Source organism: Salvelinus fontinalis, chromosome 3 (genome assembly GCF_029448725.1).
Source record: "Salvelinus fontinalis isolate EN_2023a chromosome 3, ASM2944872v1, whole genome shotgun sequence".
Taxonomy (NCBI): domain Eukaryota; kingdom Metazoa; phylum Chordata; class Actinopteri; order Salmoniformes; family Salmonidae; genus Salvelinus; species Salvelinus fontinalis.
In genome coordinates this window covers 78,600,275-78,621,025 of record NC_074667.1, presented here as the reverse complement: position 1 = coordinate 78,621,025, position 20,751 = coordinate 78,600,275, and the positions used below count along the sequence as shown (strand labels likewise).

Below are 20,751 nucleotides of genomic sequence, written 5' to 3'. Positions count from 1 at the left end.
GAGTGTGTAGAGTCCCGTGAGTGTGTAGAGTCCCGTGAGTGTGTAGAGTCCCGTGAGTGTGTAGAGTCCCGTGAGTGTGTAGAGTTCCGTGAGTGTGTAGAGTCCCGTGAGTGTGTAGAGTCCCGTGAGTGTGCAGAGTCCCGTGAGTGTGTAGAGTCCCGTGAGTGTGCAGAGTCCCGTGAGTGTGCAGAGTCCCGTGAGTGTGTAGAGTCCCGTCAGTGTGCAGAGTCCCGTGAGTGTGTAGAGTCCCGTGAGTGTGCAGAGTCCCGTGAGTGTGCAGAGTCCCGTGAGTGTGCAGAGTCCTGTGAGTGTGTAGAGTCCCGTGAGTGTGTAGAGTCCCGTGAGTGTGTAGAGTCCTGTGAGTGTGTAGAGTCCTGTGAGTTTTTTGTATTATTTTATTTTATTTCACCTTTCTTTAACCAGGTAGGCTAGTAGAGAACAAGTTCTCATTTGCAACTGCGACCTGGCCAAGATAAAGCATAGCAGTGTGAACAGACAACAACCCAGAGTTACACATGGAGTAAACAATAAACAAGTCAATAACATGGTAGGAAAAAGAGAATCTATATACAATGTGTGCAAAAGGCATGAGGTAGGCAATAAATCGAATAATTACAATTTAGCAGATTAACACTGGAGTGATAAATCATCAGATGATCATGTGCAAGAAGAGATACTGGTGTGCAAAAGAGCAGAAAAGTAAATAAATAAAAGCAGTATGGGGGTGAGGTAGGTGAATTGGGTGGGTAGTTTACAGATGGACTATGTACAGCTGCAGCGATCGGTTAGCTGCTCGGATAGCAGATTTTTAAAGTTGTTGAGGGAGATAAAAGTCTCCAACTTCAGAGATTTTTGCAATTCGTTCCAGTCGCAGGCAGCAGAGAACTGGAAGGAAAGGCGTCCAAATGAGGTTTTGGCTTTAGGGATGATCAGTGAGATGCACCAGAGTGTGCAGAGTCCTGTGAGTGTGTAGAGTCCTGTGAGTGCGCAGAGTCCTGTGAGTGCGCAGAGTCCTGTGAGTGTGCAGAGTCCTGTGAGTGCGCAGAGTCCTGTGCGTGTGTCGAGTCAGTGTGATAAAATAAGAGTCTATGCAGCCATTTTGTTAGCTATTTAGCTATCTAGCTATATCAGTCTCATAGCTTCAGGATAGAAATTGTAGCCATTTTGTTAGCCTGTTGATATTTTAATTGTTTAATTGAAGCAAATGTAATCCACGCACCCCATGATTGAGTCATTTTTAAAAAGGTGCAATCTGTAACTTATTTTATTTCCTGCAGGGTAACGTTTTTCGTCATGACTCTTGCTCACTACATGGCACAGCCACAATGTCATACTATCCTATTTTAAACCTAACCTTAAACACACTGCTAACCCTAACGCCTAACCCTAACGCCTAACCCTAACCCTAACGCCTAACCCTAACCCTAACGCCTAACCCTAACGCCTAACCCTAACCCTAACGCCTAACCCTAACCCTAACCCTAACGCCTAACCCTAACGCCTAACCCTAACGCCTAACCCTAACGCCTAACCCTAACGCCTAACCCTAACCCTAACCCTAACGCCTAACCCTAACGCCTAACCCTAACCCTAACGCCTAACCTTAAACACACTGCTAACCCTAACGCCTAACCCTAACGCCTAACCCTAACCCTAAACCTAACCTTAAACACACTGCTAACCCTAACGCCTAACCCTAACGCCTAACCCTAACCCTAAACCTAACCTTAAACACACTGCTAACCCTAACGCCTAACCCTAACGCCTAACCCTAACGCCTAACCCTAACCCTAACCCTAACGCCTAACCCTAACGCCTAACCCTAACGCCTAACCCTAACGCCTAACCCTAACGCCTAACCCTAACGCCTAACCCTAACGCCTAACCCTAACGCCTAACCCTAACGCCTAACCCTAACGCCTAACCCTAAACTTAAATGAAAACCAAAAAAACATATTTTCTGTTTTCATATTTTTTTTTACAATATAGTGCAAACAACTGAGTAAAAACTGCAAATATATACTGCACATATATTTATAACCTTCTAACAGGCGTGGTCAACGCCGTAAACATCTAGACAGCCAATACATCTCTGTTGCTAGGCAGGAATTGAATTGTTTCCTCTCACTGGTGTAGTCACAGCCCTGTCTGTTACTAAAACCTTTGTGGGCGTGGGAGTGTATGTGTGAGATAGTACTGCAGTAGGAGAGATGTTATGGTGGGCCTGTCTGGCCCCTTTCCCAGACGTTTCTGCTCACGTCATCTGTTGATTTGACCCGGAGACGCATTTCTCACTCCTCCCTAGTTCCGCAGACGGCCTTCCTTATCAGAGACTAACAGTTGCCTTTCACCTCCCTCTTCAGAAATATGAAACACAATTTGAAGTTTCTACTCTCAGGAATTTTCCATATTTCTAGTCCTGTGAGTAGAGTCCCTTCATTGACCCCAACACATTTATTCCTGATACATGTCATGTAATTCATGAGTTCTAGTGTGGAAACTTGAAATAGTACATTTCAAGCTAGAGTCTAACAATAGCAAGTGTTTTCTTTGCAGCTGGCCTATTTAAGGGGAAATCTCTCAGTTCTGCCCTCAGGACAAGACTCGTGACAATAAACGTCAACCTGCTTGTTGCGTTTCCTTGGAAACATCCAAAACAAGCAAAATAGAAAAAATATATATTTTATATTCACCTCAGTCTACAAACAAGTGCACCGGAAGAAATGATCCAAGTCTTAAATTTACACAACTCTGTGGATTATAATAAATAAGTTCTGGTAAACAAATATGCCGTCTTCTTTTTCCTGTCCCCGTGAACAGTTCAGGAGGAAGGGACGATCCCACCCGGAAGAGGAGGGGCATGTGATGACCAAGGGCAGTCTGGGTAGGACCACGCCCGCTGTGGCTGCCTCCGAGAGACGGAAGTCACTCAAACTGGTGAGAGTCGGAGAGGGGGGAGAGAGAGAAGGAGGGGGGAGAGAGAGAGGGGTAGAAGGTGGGGGATAGGGGGGAGAGAGGAGAGAGAGAGAGAGGTAGGAGGGGGATGGGGGGAGAGGGAGAGGGGAGGGAGGGAGGGAGGGGAGAGAGAGAGGTAGGAGGGGGATAGGGGGAGAGGGGGAGGGAGGGAGGGGAGGGAGAGAGAGAGGTAGAAGGAGGGGGAGAGGGGGAGGGAGGGGAGGGAGGGAGGGAGGGGAGAGAGGGAGGGGAGGGAGAGTGGGTAAGAGGGGAGAGTGAGAGTGGGATAGGGAGAGGTAGGGGATTGGGAGAAGGAGAGAGAGCAACAGAGGTAGAATGAGAGAGATAGGGGGGGAGAGAGAGAGAAACAGAGGTAGAATGAGAGAGATAGGGGGGGAGAGAGAGAGAAACAGAGGTAGAATGAGAGAGATAGGGGGGGGAGAGAGAGAAACAGAGGTAGAATGAGGGGGATAGGGGGAGAGAGAGAGAGAGACAGAGGTAGAAGGAGAGGGATGGGGGAGAGAAAGAGAGAAACAGAGGTAGAAGGAGGGGGATAGGGGGAGAGAGAGAGAGAGACAGAGGTAGAAGGAGAGGGATAGGGGGAGAGAGAGAGAAACAGAGGTAGAATGAGAGAGATAGGGGGAGAGAGAGAGAGAAACAGAGGTAGAATGAGAGAGATAGGGGGGGAGAGAGAGAGAAACAGAGGTAGAATGAGAGGGATAGGGGGAGAGAGAGAAATAGAGGTAGAAGGAGGGGGACAGGGGGAGAGAGAGAGAAACAGAGGTAGAAGGAGAGGGATAGGGGGAGAGAGAGAAATAGAGGTAGAAGGAGGGGGACAGGGGGAGAGAGAGAGAAACAGAGGTAGAAGGAGAGGGATAGGGGAGAGAGAGAGAAACACAGAGGTAGAATGAGGGGGACAGGGGGAGAGAGAGAGAGAAACAGAGGTAGAATGAGAGGGATAGGGGGAGAGAGAGAGAGAAACAGAGGTAGATGGAGGGGGATAGGGGGAGAGAGAGAAATAGAGGTAGAAGGAGGGGGATTGTAAACCGAACGTCAGATTCAGTTGAACCTGCACTGTAGAAATAATCTCCAAACCCCAAGAGCCCAATGCACAGCATCCTTACTGCTGGGAAGTGATACCTAGTGAGTTGTGCAACTGAATGCATTCAACTGAAATGTGTCTTCCGCATTAAACCCAACCCCTCTGAATCAGAGAGGTGAGTCTTCCTCATTAAACCCAACCCCCTCTGAATCAGAGAGGTGAGTCTTCCTCATTAAACCCAACCCCCTCTGAATCAGAGAGGTGAGTCTTCCTCATTAAACCCAACCCCCTCTGAATCAGAGAGGTGAGTCTTCCTCATTAAACCCAACCCCCTCTGAATCAGAGAGGTGAGTCTTCCTCATTAAACCCAACCCCCTCTGAATCAGAGAGGTGAGTCTTCCTCATTAAACCCAACCCCCTCTGAATCAGAGAGGTGAGTCTTCCTCATTTAACCCAACCCCCTCTGAATCAGAGAGGTGAGTCTTCCTCATTAAACCCAGCCCCCTCTGAATCAGAGAGGTGAGTCTTCCTCATTAAACCCAACCCCCTCTGAATCAGAGAAGTGAGTCTTCCTCATTAAACTCAACCCCCTCTGAATCAGAGAGGTGAGTCTTCCTCATTTAACCCAACCCCCTCTGAATCAGAGAGGTGAGTCTTCCTCATTAAACCCAACCCCCTCTGAATCAGAGAGGTGAGTCTTCCTCATTTAACCCAACCCCCTCTGAATCAGAGAGGTGAGTCTTCCTCATTAAACACAACCCCCTCTGAATCAGAGAGGTGAGTCTTCCTCATTAAACCCAACCCCCTCTGAATCAGAGAGGTGAGTCTTCCTCATTAAACCCAACCCCCTCTGAATCAGAGAGGTGAGTCTTCCTCATTAAACACAACCCCCTCTGAATCAGAGAGGTGAGTCTTCCTCATTTAACCCAACCCCCTCTGAATCAGAGATTGAATACTGACCCTGCTATTCTCATGACTTGGCCCCCCCCCCCCCTCGTCTGTCTGTAGGACTGTCTGCTGGGGTCCGCACGTTGTGTCCTGTTCCAGTGTCCTCTCCACAGCTTCTCTGGCTCGGCTGTCCTCAAGATCCAGGGACGTTTGTGGAACAGCACCTTCCTGGAGGTAAAACACCACATCACCTATCACATTGTGTTAATAAAGACTACTGTTCCCATAATGCAATGCATTACATGCCGGCATGTTGATAAAATTGTATGGCCTTTTATGGCCACACACCTATGTACTTTGCTAGCTGAATCATCTGGTTATTAAAAGAAAAGACATGTTTTGTCATACCCGTGGTATATGGTCTGATGTACCACGGCTGTCAGCCAATCAGCTTTCCGTGCTCAGACCACCCACTCAACACCCCTCAACATCTCAACACTCCCATACCGGAATCCCCTCCACATCTCAACACTCCCATACCTGAGACACCTCAACATCTCAACGCTCCCATACCGGAGACACCTCAACATCTCAACACTCCCATACCGGAGACACCTCAACATCTCAACACTCCCATACCGGAGACACCTCAACATCTCAACTCTCCCATACCGGAAACCCCTCAACATCTCAACTCCCATACTGGAAACCCCTCAACATCCCAACACTCCCATACCGGAAACCCCTCAACATCTCAACACTCCCATACCGGAGACACCTCAACATCTCAACGCTCCCATACCGGAAACCCCTCAACATCTCAACACTCCCATACCGGAGACACCTCAACATCTCAACGCTCCCATACCGGAAACCCCTCAACATCTCAACACTCCCATACCGGAGACACCTCAACATCTCAACACTCCCATACCGGAGACACCTCAACATCTCAACGCTCCCATACCAGAAAACCCCTCAACATCCCAACTCTCCCATACCGGAGACACCTCAACATCTCAATCTCAACTCCCATACCGGAAACCCCTCAACATCCCAACTCTCCCATACCGGAATCCCCTCCACATCTCAACACTCCCATACCGGAAACCCCTCAACATCTCAACTCTCACATACCGGAAACCCCTCAACATCTCAACTCCCATACCGGAGACACCTCAACATCTCAACACTCCCATACCGGAGACACCTCAACATCTCAACGCTCCCATACCGGAAACCCCTCAACATCTCAACACTCCCATACCGGAGACACCTCAACATCCCAACACTCCCATACCGGAGACACCTCAACATCTCAACTCTCCCATACCGGAAACCCCTCAACATCTCAACACTCCCATACCGGAAACCCCTCAACATCCCAACTCTCCCATACCGGAAACCCCTCAACATCCCAACTCTCCCATACCGGAAACCCCTCAACATCTCAACGCTCCCATACCGGAAACCCCTCAACATCTCAACACTCCCATACCGGAGACCCCTCAACATCTCAACGCTCCCATACCAGAGACCCCTCAACATCTCAACTCTCCCATACCGGAGACCCCTCAACATCTCAACTCCCATACCGGAAACCCCTCAACATCTCAACGCTCCCATACCAGAGACCCCTCAACATCTCAACTCTCCCATACCGGAAACCCCTCAACATCTCAACTGCCATACCGGAAACCCCTCAACATCTCAACTCTCCCATACCGGAAACCCCTCAACATCCCAACTCTCCCATACCAGAGACACCTCAACATATCAACTCCCATACCGGAAACCCCTCAACATCTCAACTCTCCCATACCGGAAACCCCTCAACATCCCAACTCTCCCATACCAGAGACACCTCAACATATCAACTCCCATACCGGAAACCCCTCAACATCTCAACTCTCCCATACCGGAAACCCCTCAACATCCCAACTCTCCCATACCAGAGACCCCTCAACATCTCAACACTCCCATACCGGAGACACCTCAACATCTCAACTCTCCCATACCAGAGACACCTCAACATCTCAACACTCCCATACCGGAAACCCCTCAACATCTCAACTCTCCCATTCCAGAGACACCTCAACATATCAACTCCCATACCGGAATCCCCTCAACATCTCAACATATTTTGTTTCTCTTTATGGGCTGGCCCATTACATTCAGACACAGTTACAGTCAACCTTTAGTGTACTGTCTCTGCTTGTCACATTTCCTGAACTTAATGCAAGTGTATGATAATAGTAGCATTTGTATTGATTAAACAGTTATTGTGAAGGGGCATTATGAAGGATTGAGAGCGATCACAGCCTGTAACTACAAAGGCAACACGACGGCTCCACCAGTACGGGAGTGAACACTTTGCATTGTACTTATGACTATGTATCAATCAACATTTAGCCGTCATCGTCCAACTTCTTGGTCATGTATTAGTAAGGAAACAATGAGCAGGATTCATAGTAATTGACTAAAGCACAATGTCTCAAAGTGGGGATCCAGTGAGTTTAATATTATTCATATACATTTTATGTTCTTAAACCTGGGCAACATGGGCCTAATTATTGTATCTTGTGTTCTTGCCTAGTCGTATTCCACTTTTTACATACATGCACTGTATAAATGTACTGTATAAATGCATTGTAATTTAAATCTAGAACCCTTAGTTGCTACATCAAGGTTTGGTATGGAATACCATGATATACCCATTAATTCTTGAAGAATATAACTTAGAAATAACTCATGAGCTTAGTTTAACTGTCACACTCCATCAAAACCCAAAATATAAACTTGTTTTACCCCAATGTCTGTAAACAATGTGAATGTAAACAAACACTGTATAGCCTCAACACATGGTAAATCTATACTATATCATGGATGGTCAGTCCTTGGATCCATAGCGCTGGCTGTGAATTTGGGAGTAGTTACATTTCTCCAGGCCCATCCTTCAGCTCTTTACCAAAAACAGAGGCGGGGTGGCCGCTTTGTTATTGACTCTAGCTTTACGCTTTAAAACGGTAAAGTCTTCCCTCTGACCCCTGACAAAATGTGTAGAATTGCAAAAAATATTCTCTCTGATGCCAAGAGGTGGGCTTTAAAATGTTCCTTCGCAGGACCCGAGACTTGGTTTATCTGGCCATGCACTGCCAGTCTGTGTGAACCTCCTTATATGCATTTAAAAAAATAAAAATAAGATCATATTTATCTCCATCGAGTTATGAAGGGGGTCGCTGATGAATTTACTCTTCCCTTGTCTCTCTCTTCTCTCTTCTCTTCTCTCTTCTCTTCTCTCTTCTCTCCATCAGGAGTTCCCATCAGTCAGTGCTCTGGAGCTGCTGGTCAGAGCCAACATCACAGTCAAGTCCAGCATCAAACACCTGGTGCTGAGGGATGCTGCTGCACAGGTCACACACACACACACACACACACACACACACACACACACACACACACACACACACACACACACACACACACACACACACACACACACACACACACACACACACACACACACACACACACACACACACACACACACACACACACACACACACTTAACTATTCACATGAATAACTAGGGCCAGGCTTTTCCTGACCAAGACGCTGGGCTTTAACTACTAGTGATACGTACACAGTAAAGACAAGACACTTCACAATAAAACACTCATATATGACTGTGTTTTCCCTGTAGGTCCCAGTGATGATTTACCCAGAGGTTGGTCTGACTGCCCAGTACTGGATCCCCTGGTGGTGGATTCTCATAGCCATCCTGGCTGGTATCCTGGTGCTGTCCCTGCTGGTCTGCATCCTCTGGAAGGTACCAACACCTAGTATAACACAGAATAAACACCTCTATTACTGTGTCTTACATATCTCTATTATCCTGGTGCTGTCTCTGATGGTCTGCATCCTCTGGAAGGTACCAACACCTAGTATAACACAGAATAAACACCTCTATTACTGTGTCTTACATATCTATATAATCACTGGTGGAAAAAGTATCCAATTATCATACTTGAGTAAAAGTAAAGATACCTTCATAGAAAACGACTCAAGTAAAAGTGAAAGTCACCCAGTAAAATACTACTTGAGTAAATGTCTAAAAGTATCTGGATTTAAATGTACTTAAGTACAGTGGTGGAAAAAAGTACTACATTGTCATACTTGAGTAAACGTACAAAGTAAAAGTAAATACTATATATCAAATTCCTGATATTAAGCAAAGAAGACAACACAATTTCCTTATTATTATTATTATTTTTTGACAGCCAGAGGTACACTCTACCACTCAGACATCATTTACAAACGAAGCATTTGTGTTTAGTGATTCCGCCAGATCAGAGGCCGTAGGGATGACCAGGGATGTTCTCTTGATAAGTGTGTGAATTGGACCATATTCCTGTACCTGCTAAGCATTCAAAATGTAACGAGTCAGTTTGGGTGTCAAGGAAAATGTATGAAGTAAAAAGTACATTATTTTCTTTAGGTATGGTGGGAAGTAAAAGTTGTCAAAAATATAAATAGTAAAGTAAAGTACAGATACCCCCCAAAAATGACTTAAGTAGTACTTTAATAAAGTATTTTTACTTAAGTACTTTACACAACTGTATATAATCCTGGTTGGTATCCTGGTGCTGGTTCTGCTGGTCTGCCCACTCTGAAATGTACCAACACACATCATATTTGTCACGTTCCTGACCTATTTATGTTAGTTTTGTGTGTTAGTTGGTCAGGACGTGAGGTTGGGTGGGCATTCTATGTTATCTGTTTCTATGTTGGTTTTGGTTTGCCTGGTATGGCTCTTGATTAGAGGCAGGTGGTTTGCGTTTGCCTCTGATTAAGAGTCATATTTAGGTAGGGCATTCTCACTGTTTGTTTGTGGGTGGTTGTCTCCTGTGTCTGTGTCAATGTTTGCACCATACGGGACTGTTTACGGTTTGTTCATTTCATGTAGTCTGTTCCTGTTCATTTCGTTCTTCACGTTGTATGTAAGTTCGTCGTTCAGGTCTGTCTACTTTCGTTTTGTTATTTTGTATCATTTTCAAGTATAGTTCGTTTTCGTGTTGCCATCTGCATCGTTGTAATTTATAATAAAGATGGCATATTTCCCAGACTCCGCATTTTGGTCAGAAGATCCTTCTCTCCTCACCTCTTCCGAGGATGAGGAGAGCGACAGCTATGACAGAATCACCCACCAACCCAGAGCCAAGCAGCGGAGTCAAAGGAGAAAGGGACAGGAAAAGAAGGAGCAATGGACATGGGACGATGTTTTGGACGGAAAGGGTGTCTACACATGGGAGGAGATCCTAGCTGGTAGAGATCGCCTCCCATGGGAACAGCTGGAGGCACTGAGGAGAGCGGAGGCTACCGGAGAGAGGAACCGGAGCTATGAGGGAACGCGTCTGGCACGGAAGCCGAAAAAGCCCGTGAGTAACTCCCAAAAATTTCTTGGGGGGGGCTAAAGGGTAGTGGGCCAAGGGCAGGTAGGAGACCTGCGCCCACTTCCCAGGCTCACCGTGGAGAGCGGGAGTACGGGCAGGCGCCGTGTTACGCAGTAGAGCGCACGGTGTCTCCTGTACGAGTGCATAGCCCGGTGCGGGTTATTCCACCTCCCCGCACTGGGAGGGCTAGATTGGGTATTGAGCCAGGTGTCATGAGGCCGGCTCAACGCATCTGGTCACCAGTGCGTCTCCTCGGGCCGGCATACATGGCACCGGCCTTACGCATGGTTTCTCCGGTTCGCCTACATAGGCCGGTGCGGGTTATTCCACCTCCCCGCACTGGTCGGGCGACCGGGAGCATTCAACCAGGTAAGGTTGGGCAGGCTAAATGCTCAAGAGAGCCAGTACGCCTCCACGGTCCGGTATTTCCGGCACCACCTCCCCGCCCCAGCCTAGTACCTACAGTGTATACACTACGCACTAGGCTACCAGTGCGTATCCTGAGCCCTGTTCCTCCTCCACGCACTCTCCCTGTAGTGCGTGTATCTAGCCCGGTGCCTCCAGTTCCGGTCCCACGCACTAAGCTACCAGTGCGTCTCCAGAGCCCTGAACCCACTGTATCTTCTCCCCCTACTAATCCTGATGTGCTTGTCCTCAGCCCGGTGTCACCAGTGCCGGTACCACGCATCAGGGATAGAGTAGGCTTTGAGAATACAGTGTGCCCTGTCCCTGCTCCCCGCACTAGTAGGAAGGTGCTTATCATTAGCACGGTGCCTCCAGTTCCGGCACCACGCACCAGGTCTACAGTGCGCCATATCCGGCCAGAGCCATCCGTCTCCCCAGCGCCATCTGAGCCATCCGTCTCCCCAGCGCCATCTGAGCCATCCGTCTCCCCAGCGCCATCTGAGCCATCTGTCTCCTCAGCGCCATCTGAGCCATCCGTCTCCCCAGCGCCATCTGAGCCATCCGTCTGCCAGGAGCCTGCAAAGCCGCCCGTCTGCCATGAGCCTGCAAAGCCGCCCGTCTGCCATGAGCCTACAGAGCCGTCAGCCAGACAGGAGCCGCTAGAGCCATCAGCCAGACAGGAGCCGCTAGAGCCGTCAGCCAGACAGGATCTGCCAGAGCCGCCAACCAGACAGGATCTGCCAGAGCCGCCAACCAGACAGGATCTGCCAGAGCCGCCAACCAGACAGGATCTGCCAGAGCCGCCAACCAGACAGGATCTGCCAGAGCCGCCAACCAGACAGGATCTGCCAGAGCCGCCAACCAGACAGGATCTGCCAGAGCCGCCAACCAGACAGGATCTGCCAGAGCCGCCAACCAGACAGGATCTGCCAGAGCCGCCAACCAGACAGGATCTGCCAGAGCCGCCAACCAGACAGGATCTGCCAGAGCCGCCAGCGAGCCATGAGCAGCCAGAGCCGTCAGAGCGCCATGAGCAGCCAGAGCCGTCAGAGCGCCATGAGCAGCCAGAGCCGTCAGTGAGCCATGAGCAGCCAGAGCCGTCAGAGAGCCATGAGCAGCCAGAGCCGTCAGAGCGCCATGAGCGTCGTGAGCCGTCAGCCTGCCATGAGCGTCGAGAGCCGTCAGCCTGCCATGAGCGTCGAGAGCCGTCAGCCTGCCATGAGCGTCGAGAGCCGTCAGCCTGCCATGAGCGTCGAGAGCCGTCAGCCTGCCATGAGCGTCGAGAGCCGTCAGCCTGCCATGAGCGTCGAGAGCCGTCAGCCTGCCATGAGCGTCGAGAGCCGTCAGCCAGCCATGAGCATCGAGAGTCGTCAGTCAGCCATGAGCTGCCCTTCAGCCTGAAAAGGCTGGATACCCAGAACTGCCCATCAGTCCAGAGCTGTCTCTCTGTCCGGAGCTGCCTTTCAGTCCGGAGTTGCCCCTCTATCCTAATCTCCCTCTCTATCTTCATCTATCTCTATAGTCTTATCTATCCCTCTATCTTGATTTATCTCTCTGTCCTGGTGTTATCCTTATTTAATATATTATTAAGAGAATTGTGTGGGGGAAGAAAGAGGGTGGACATTCTTTGTGGGAGGAAGTTAGGATGGATTATGGTGGGGTGGGAACCGCGCCCGGAGCCTGAGCCACCACCGTGGTTAGATGCCCACCCAGACCCTCCCCTAGACTTTGTGCTGGTGCGTCCGGAGTTCGCACCTTGTGGGGGGGGGTACTGTCACGTTCCTGACCTATTTATGTTAGTTTTGTGTGTTAGTTGGTCAGGACGTGAGGTTGGGTGGGCATTCTATGTTATCTGTTTCTATGTTGGTTTTGGTTTGCCTGGTATGGCTCTTGATTAGAGGCAGGTGGTTTGCGTTTGCCTCTGATTAAGAGTCATATTTAGGTAGGGCATTCTCACTGTTTGTTTGTGGGTGGTTGTCTCCTGTGTCTGTGTCAATGTTTGCACCATACGGGACTGTTTACGGTTTGTTCATTTCATGTAGTCTGTTCCTGTTCATTTCGTTCTTCACGTTGTATGTAAGTTCGTCGTTCAGGTCTGTCTACTTTCGTTTTGTTATTTTGTATCATTTTCAAGTATAGTTCGTTTTGTCTTGTTAAATAAATTCATCATGTCATTTCAACGCGCTGCACCTTGGTTCAATCCCTGCTCCTCCTCTTCTGATGAAGAGGAGGAGGATTATCGTAACAATATTTGACTATACCTACTGTAGTTACTGTACTTATATTATCCTGGATGCCCCAGGGCAATGATTGGGGACATTGCCCTGTGTAGGGTGCCGTCTTTCAGATGGGACGTTAAACGAGTGTCATGACTCTCTGCGATCACTAAAATACCCATGACACTTATTGTAAGAGTAGGGGTGTTAACCTTGGTGTTCTGGCTAAATGCCCAATCTGGCCCTTATACCATCATGGACACCTAATCATCTCCATCTTCCAATTGGCTCATTTATTCCCTCCTCCTCTCCCTTGAAACTATTCCCCAGGTCGTTGCTGTAAATCAGAATGACTTCTCAGCAGGGGTTGGAAGTATTTCAGGGAACAGAACCAGAAACTGAAAAATTACATTTTCAGAGGAATGGAAACCGAACAGGGAACAGAAGTTATCTCTCCTGCTCTGGAACAGAACCGTTATTTTCACATCTTTAAAACCGGTTAATAACGGTATTTTTTTATTCCCAAAAATATTCCTAATGTCCAGTATAGAATTCTGTAATTATGTGAAGTTATAATACTATTAATAGCCTAAACACATTCCAGTCATGATGTTCAACACTTCAAGCCTCCTCCATGTTCTCTCGCTCTCTCCCCTCTCGTGAAATTTAAGCCGCATCTGGTGCCTGCACTTATCTGACCAATCAAACAAGAAAACAACTACATTACCCATTCCAGAGCAACCTGCTCTATCAGCGCTAATTGATTAATGAGCTAAATGAATGAGGTAAATTAATGAGGTTAATGTAAAATGATGTTGATTTCACAGGTATATGAACTGCTACTTCTTTGGGGTTCGAACCGGTTTAGAACTTTATCTTCTAGTCGGAACATCGGAACGGAATGACTCAAAAATGATTTTGGTTCCAACCCCTGGTTCTCACTCAACTTACCTGGTAAAATAAATAAATACATGGCTGGTAAACTGGTGCTGACCCTGCATACTCTGGAAGGTCTACACACATCATACTGTATATTAGTTACTGTAGGTGACTACATATCTATGTTATCCAGGCCATCGTCCTGTATATGACTATACCTTCTGTATCTTAGTTATTGTGCGTTGCTACATATCCCTGTTATCCTGGCTGGTATACTGCTGCTGGCCCTATTGGTCTGCATACTGTGGAAGAAGACCATCCGTCCCTATACTCTTATCATTCAATCATAATGTATTTTGTATCCAGCTGTGATCTTCAGATCTTGGTTCTATTCTCCTCTCCTCTCTGAGATAAGTCAGTTATTTATCTCGTCTCTAGTCCATCTCTCCTCACCTCTCTGAGATAAGTCAGTTATTTATCTCGTCTCCAGTCCATCTCTCCTCACCTCTCTGAGATAAGTCAGTTATTTATCTCGTCTCCAGTCCATCTCTCCTCACCTCTCTGAGATAAGTCAGTTATTTATCTCGTCTCCAGTCCGTCTCTCCTCACCTCTCTGAGATAAGTCAGTTATTTATCTCGTCTCCAGTCCGTCTCTTCTCACCTCTCTGAGATAAGTCAGTTATTTATCTCGTCTCTAGTCCATCTCTCCTCACCTCTCTGAGATAAGTCAGTTATTTATCTCGTCTCTCGTCCATCTCTCCTCACCTCTCTGAGATAAGTCAGTTATTTATCTCGTATCCATTTCATCTCTCCTCACCTCTCTGAGATAAGTCAGTTATTTATCACGTCTCTAGTCCTCTCCTCTTCACATCTCTAGTCCATCTCTCCTCACCTCTCTGAGATAAGTCAGTTATTTATCACGTCTCTAGTCCATCTCTCCTCACCTCTCTGAGCTAAGTCAGTTATTTATCACGTCTCTAGTCCATATCTCCTCTCCACGTCTCCAGTCCATCTCTCCTCTCCCCGTCTCTAGTCCATCTCTCCTCTCCCCGTCTCTAGTCCATCTCTCCTCTCCTCGTCTCTAGTCCATCTCTCCTCTCCACGTCTCCTGTCCCGTCTCTAGTCCATCTCTCCTCTCCCCGTCTCCAGTCCATTTCTCCTCTCCCCGTCTCTAGTCCATCACTCCTCTCCTCGTCTCTAGTCCATCTCTCCTCTCCCCGTCTCCAGTCCATCTCTCCTCTCCCCGTCTCTAGTCCATTTCTCCTCTCCACTTCTCTAGTCCATCTCTTATCTCCTCGTCTCTAGTCCATCTCTCCTCTCCACATCTCTAGTCCATTTCTCCTCTCCTCGTCTCTAGTCCATCTCTCCTCTCCCCGTCTCTAGTCCATCTCTCCTCTCCCCATCTCTAGTCCATCTCTCCTCTCCCCATCTCTAGTCCATCTCTCCTGTCCCCATCTCTAGTCCATCTCTCCTGTCCCCATCTCTAGTCCATCTCTCCTCTCCCCATCTCTAGTCCATCTCTCCTCTCCCCATCTCTAGTCCATCTCTCCTCTCCCCATCTCTAGTCTATCTCTCCTCTCCCCATCTCTAGTCTATCTCTCCTCTCCCCATCTCTAGTCCATCTCTCCTCTCCCCATCTCTAGTCCATCTCTCCTCTCCCCATCTCTAGTCTATCTCTCCTCTCCCCATCTCTAGTCCATCTCTCCTCTCCCCATCTCTAGTCCATCTCTCCTCTCCCCGTCTCTAGTCCATCTCTCCTCTCCCCATCTCTAGTCAATCTCTCCTCTCCCCGTCTCTAGTCCATCTCCCCATCTCTAGTCCATCTCTCCTCTCCCCATCTCTAGTACATCTCTCCTCTCCCCATCTCTAGTCCATCTCTCCTCTCCCCTTCTCTAGTCCATCTCTCCTCTCCCCATCTCTAGTCCATCTCTCCTCTCCCCATCTCTAGTCCATTTCTCCTCTCCCCTTCTCTAGTCCATCTCTCCTCTCCCCATCTCTAGTCCATCTCTCCTCTCCCCTTCTCTAGTCCATCTCTCCTCTCCCCATCTCTAGTCCATCTCTCCTCTCCCCTTCTCTAGTCCATCTCTCCTCTCCCCATCTCTAGTCCATCTCTCCTCTCCCCATCTCTAGTCCATCTCTCCTCTCCCCATCTCTAGTCCATCTCTCCTCTCCCCTTCTCTAGTCCATCTCTCCTCTCCCCATCTCTAGTCCATCTCTCCTCTCTCCATATCTTTTACTCTGTACTTTTTTTTCACCTCCCTCCCATCTCTGTTGCAACTCCTTCTCCTCCCCCCTCTCCTCCTCCTCCTCTTCCACCCTCTCCTCAGTGTGGGTTCTTCAAGCGTACAGAGCGCCACCCCCAGTACGAGACAGAATACTACCACGCCCACATGCACATTCAGCTCTCTGAGGTGGAGAAGCAGGCATCAGACCAATAGGTTCCTGCTTTCCCCTCCCCTCTCCCCCAAGCGGTAAAACCACGCACCCTGGCCTGCCTCGTACTGGCATGCCCTGGTCTCTCACGCCCTGCAGCTCCCCTTAGACACTGATCCAGGTTCAGTTTTGCTGTCACGTTCCTGACCTTATTTCCTTTGTTCAGTCTTGTTTAGTTTGTCAGGACGTGAGCTGGGTGGGCATTCTATGTTATGTGTTTCTATGTTGGGTTTATTGTTTGGCCTAATATGGTTCTCAATCAGAGGCAGGTGTTTGTCATTGTCTCTGATTGGGAACCATATTAAGGTTGACTGTTCTCAATGTTTGTTTGTGGGTGATTGTTGCCGTGTCTGTGTTTGTTCGCCACACGGTATGTTTTCGTTCGTTTGTTCACGTCGTTTATTGTTTTGTATTTTGTCAAGTGTTTTTCGTCTTCGTTTAAATATTAAAGTATGTATTCAAACCACGCTGCGCTTTGGTCCGATCCTTGCTCCTCCTCAGACAAGGAGGATTACGACGAGCGTTATATTTGCGTTGCCTCCTCTAATGGTTAAGGTTAGGGGTTTTGTGGGATGGGTAAGCTGATCCTAGATCTGTGCCTAACGGACAGAGACCTGTTGTGCTGCGTGCTGTGGCTCTGCCTGCCGTGTGATCTTTGACCTTAAATTCTGTACGTGAAACAAGTTAATTCTGGCACAAGGAAGTCATGTTCCTAATAATTCTGGTTCTATTCATGAACATTATCATTCCATCTGGTTCCACACTTGACAACAATGTTAGAATGAACATGTGTTCTCTGTTGTTCTTTTGTGTTTCTGACAAAATGGGGGGGCGGTGCATGAGTGTGGTGGCTGTAGGTGAAATGACAACGTGTGGCAGCGCAATTGTAATGTTTTGCGAGGCACTGGTGTGTTTTCTTTGTTTGTGCGTCACCTGTTTCACTGACGTTTCACAAGTCACCTGAACTTTTTGGTTTGTGTGGCACCTGCACAATCAAAAGCTCAACTCAGCAGAATCGACAAAGTACATTTTTCATACGCTCTCTCCTTCCCTCCCCCTTCTCTCTCTCCCACAGTGTGGTTTCTTCCGTCGGGTCCAGTATGAAGAAAAAGTGCCTCAGTACCATGCGGTGAAGATTCCCCATCAGGACCTGCCCCAGTTCCATGAGAGCCAGCAGAAGGCAGGGATCCTCCACAAGAAAGAGTGGGCTACACACTGGAGCGATGGAACTTCCTGATCGACAGCAACAACAAAAACAACAACAAGGAATTGAATAAAAAACAAACCCCCAATTCCACCCATATGGCCCACTCACTAACTCTGCGGTGTAGTAAATGTGTGCACACAGACTGGCCGTGTCACAACAGTGTTGTGACACATTGAGGCAACGTCCTGATCCTTCACCCTTCTTCTGAAGTGGACTTATTAATGCTGACTACTCTCTCCTACGTATTTATATGGACAGTGATGCTAACTTTCTACATTGTCTCTATAGTCCAGCATTTTGGATTTGAGATCAAATGTTCCACATGAGGTGACATTACATAATGTCATCTTTCACTTGAGGGTATTATTTATACATATCTGATTTACCATTTAGAAATGAAAGCACTTTGTAGATTTAGTCCCCCCCATTTGAAGACGTCATAAATGAGTATTTGGACAAATTTCACTTACATGTGTATTAAAATAGTCAAAAATGTAAGTATTTGGTCCCATATTCCTAGCACACAATGACTACATCAAGCTTGTGACTCTACAAACTTGTTGGATACATTAGATGGTTCTAAACACTTCTACATGAACGTGGATGCTAAAATGATTATGGATAGTCATGAATCATTAAAGACGATGAGTGAGAAAGTTACAGAGGGTCAAAGGTCTTGCCCCCAAGACATGCTAACCTCCCGTGTTATTGGTAATGTTGAGAGGTTAGCATGCTTTGCTGTAGCTTCTATAACTTTCCCACTCATCATTATTCACAATTCATTCATGATTTTTCTTAAATCGTGGCATTATCAGGATTGATATAGAACTGTTCACAAACATCTCATCTACTCACTTAGATGGAAGATCGCCCTAATCCTCATTCACCATTCAGTTCCTATTGGGCAAAACCCAACTACGACTGCATCTAAGAAGTTTATAGAGTCACAAGCTTGACGTACTCGTTGCATGCTAGAAATATGGGAGCAAATACTCAACTTTTGACTACTTCAGTACACTATAAGTAAAATTTTGTCCAAATATTTAAATCAGATATGGAAATACACTCAAATAAAAGGTGACATTCTGTACTGTCACCTCATATGAACAATTAATCTCAAATCTGAAATGATGAAGTATAGAGCCAAATTTAAAAATGTTGCATCACTGTCCGAATACATACACTACATAGTGTACATCAATATGGCATGAAAGTCCCGCCTACTTCCTGGATCATGTCCCACACGGTTTTTGAAGTGCCGTCAAAATATCATCAAATTCATGAGAACATGTAATTTAAAGATGGACAATGCAGTAATCGCTCCGTCATTTCCTGGTTGCTAAAATTGTAATAGTTCGCCAGCTTTTCCCACTCTTGGCAATCTCTCAACCAGCTTCACCTGGAATGGTTTTCCAACAGTCTTGAAGGAGTTCCCACATATGCTGAGCACTTGTTTGCTGCTTTTCCTTCACTCTGCGGTCCGACTCTTCCCAAACCAACTAAATTGGGTTGAGGTCGGGTGATTGTGGAGGCCAGGTCATCTGATGCAGCACTGCATCACTCTCCTTCTTGGTCAAATAGCCCTTACACAGTCTGGAGGTGTGTTGGGTCATTGTTCTGTTGAAAAACAAATTATAGTTTCACTAAGCGCAAACCAGATGGGATGGCATATCGCTGCAGAATGCTGTGGTAGCCATGCTAGTTAAGAGTGCTTTGAATTCTAAATAAATCACTGACAGTGTCACCAGCAAAGCACCCCTACACCACCACACCTCCTCCTCCATGTTTCACGGTGGGAATAACAAATGCGGAGATCATCCGTTCACCTACTCTTCGTCTCACAAAGACATGGTGGTTGGAACAAAAATCGAACAGTTGGTCTCATCAGACCAAAGGGCAGATTTCCACCAGTCTAATGTCCATTGCTCGTGTTTCTTGGCCCAAGCAAGTCTCTTCTTCTTATTAGTGTCATTTAGAAGTGTTTTTTTTGCAGCAATTTGACCATAAAGGCCTGATTCACGCAGTCTCCTCTGAACAGTTGATGTTGAGATGTGTGAAGCATTCATTTGGGGTGCAATTTCTGAGGCTGGTAACTCAAATTAACTTATTCTCTGCAGCAGAGGTAACTCTGGGTCTTCCTTTCCTGTGGCGGTCCTCATGAGAGCCAGTTTCATCATAGCGCTTGAAAGTATCGCGACTGCAATGAAGAAACTTGAAAAGCTCTTGAAATTTTCCGAATTGACTGACCTTCATGTCTTAAAATAATGATGGACTGTCATTTCTCTAGAGATGTGGAGAGGAGATATTGACTTGAGCTGTTGTTACCATAATATGGACTTGGTCTTAATAAGGATATCGTCTGTATGCTCCCCCCCCCCCCCCCAAACCCCCCCCGCCCACATCCCTTGTCAGAGCGCGAATGATTGGCTCAGTTAGAAAGACATTTCACTAATTAACTTTTAACAAGGCACACCTGTTAATTGAAATACATTCCGGGTGGCTACCTCATGAAGCTGGTTGAGAAAATGCCAAGAGTGTGCAAAGCTGTCATCAAAGCAAAGAGTGGCTACTTTGAAGAATCTCAGATATAAAATATATTTTGATTTGTTTCACACTTTTTTGGTTACTACATGATTCCATATGTGTTATTTCATAGTTTTGATGTCTTCACTATTATTCTACAATGTAGAAAATAGTAAAAATAAAGAAAGTAGGTGTAAAAAAAATAAAGAGTAGGTGTGTCCAAACTTTTGACTGCGACTGTATTTTTCCTATCCAAGAATATTGTGTCTTCAGCTGTTTAAAGCTGGTGTGCAAAAATGAAACTTAAGAACAGGAAACATAGAAATCACACACATAGAACAGATATAGCGCTTCTTAGACATGCTTTCAATGAGAATGACAGATCTATAACTCATGTGAATTTGTTCAGGTCACCCAAAAAATTACATATTGCAGCTTTGATCCAACATATGTACCATTATATTCGTATTTGTGAATTCATTTACTTCTACCTGATGCCTTTCAAGAAGGTTTTCGATTACGTTTTCTTTTTCCTAATCGAAAACGATAGAAGGCTTGGGGAAGCGTGTTCAGATCCCCTTACTACACTCTTAGATGCTGTCTAGAATCTAAAATGGTTCTTTGGCTGTCCCCATAGGACAGAGCTCTCCAACCGTTCCTAGAGAGCTACCCTCCTGTAGGTTCATGCCAACCCTTATTGTAACTAACCTGATTCAGCTTATCAACCAGCTAATTATTAGAATCAGGTGA

The 20,751-nt window shown here is 46.9% G+C and overlaps 1 protein-coding gene across 3 annotated transcripts in view; it reads left to right on the top strand.

The window, feature by feature from the left end:
- LOC129851522 (integrin alpha-7-like) overlaps positions 1-18,485 on the top strand; it is a 124,694-nt gene extending 106,209 nt beyond the window's left edge. For all 3 annotated transcript variants that reach the window (XM_055918147.1, XM_055918146.1, XM_055918148.1), the window contains exons 18-22: positions 2,821-2,937; positions 5,006-5,119; positions 8,200-8,298; positions 8,589-8,714; positions 17,347-18,485. In XM_055918147.1, the coding sequence (XP_055774122.1) occupies positions 2,821-2,937; positions 5,006-5,119; positions 8,200-8,298; positions 8,589-8,714; positions 17,347-17,508 (618 nt within the window). In that variant the 3' untranslated portion in view covers positions 17,509-18,485. The remainder of the gene's footprint in view (positions 1-2,820; positions 2,938-5,005; positions 5,120-8,199; positions 8,299-8,588; positions 8,715-17,346) is intronic.
- The last annotated feature ends 2,266 nt before the right edge of the window (positions 18,486-20,751 follow it).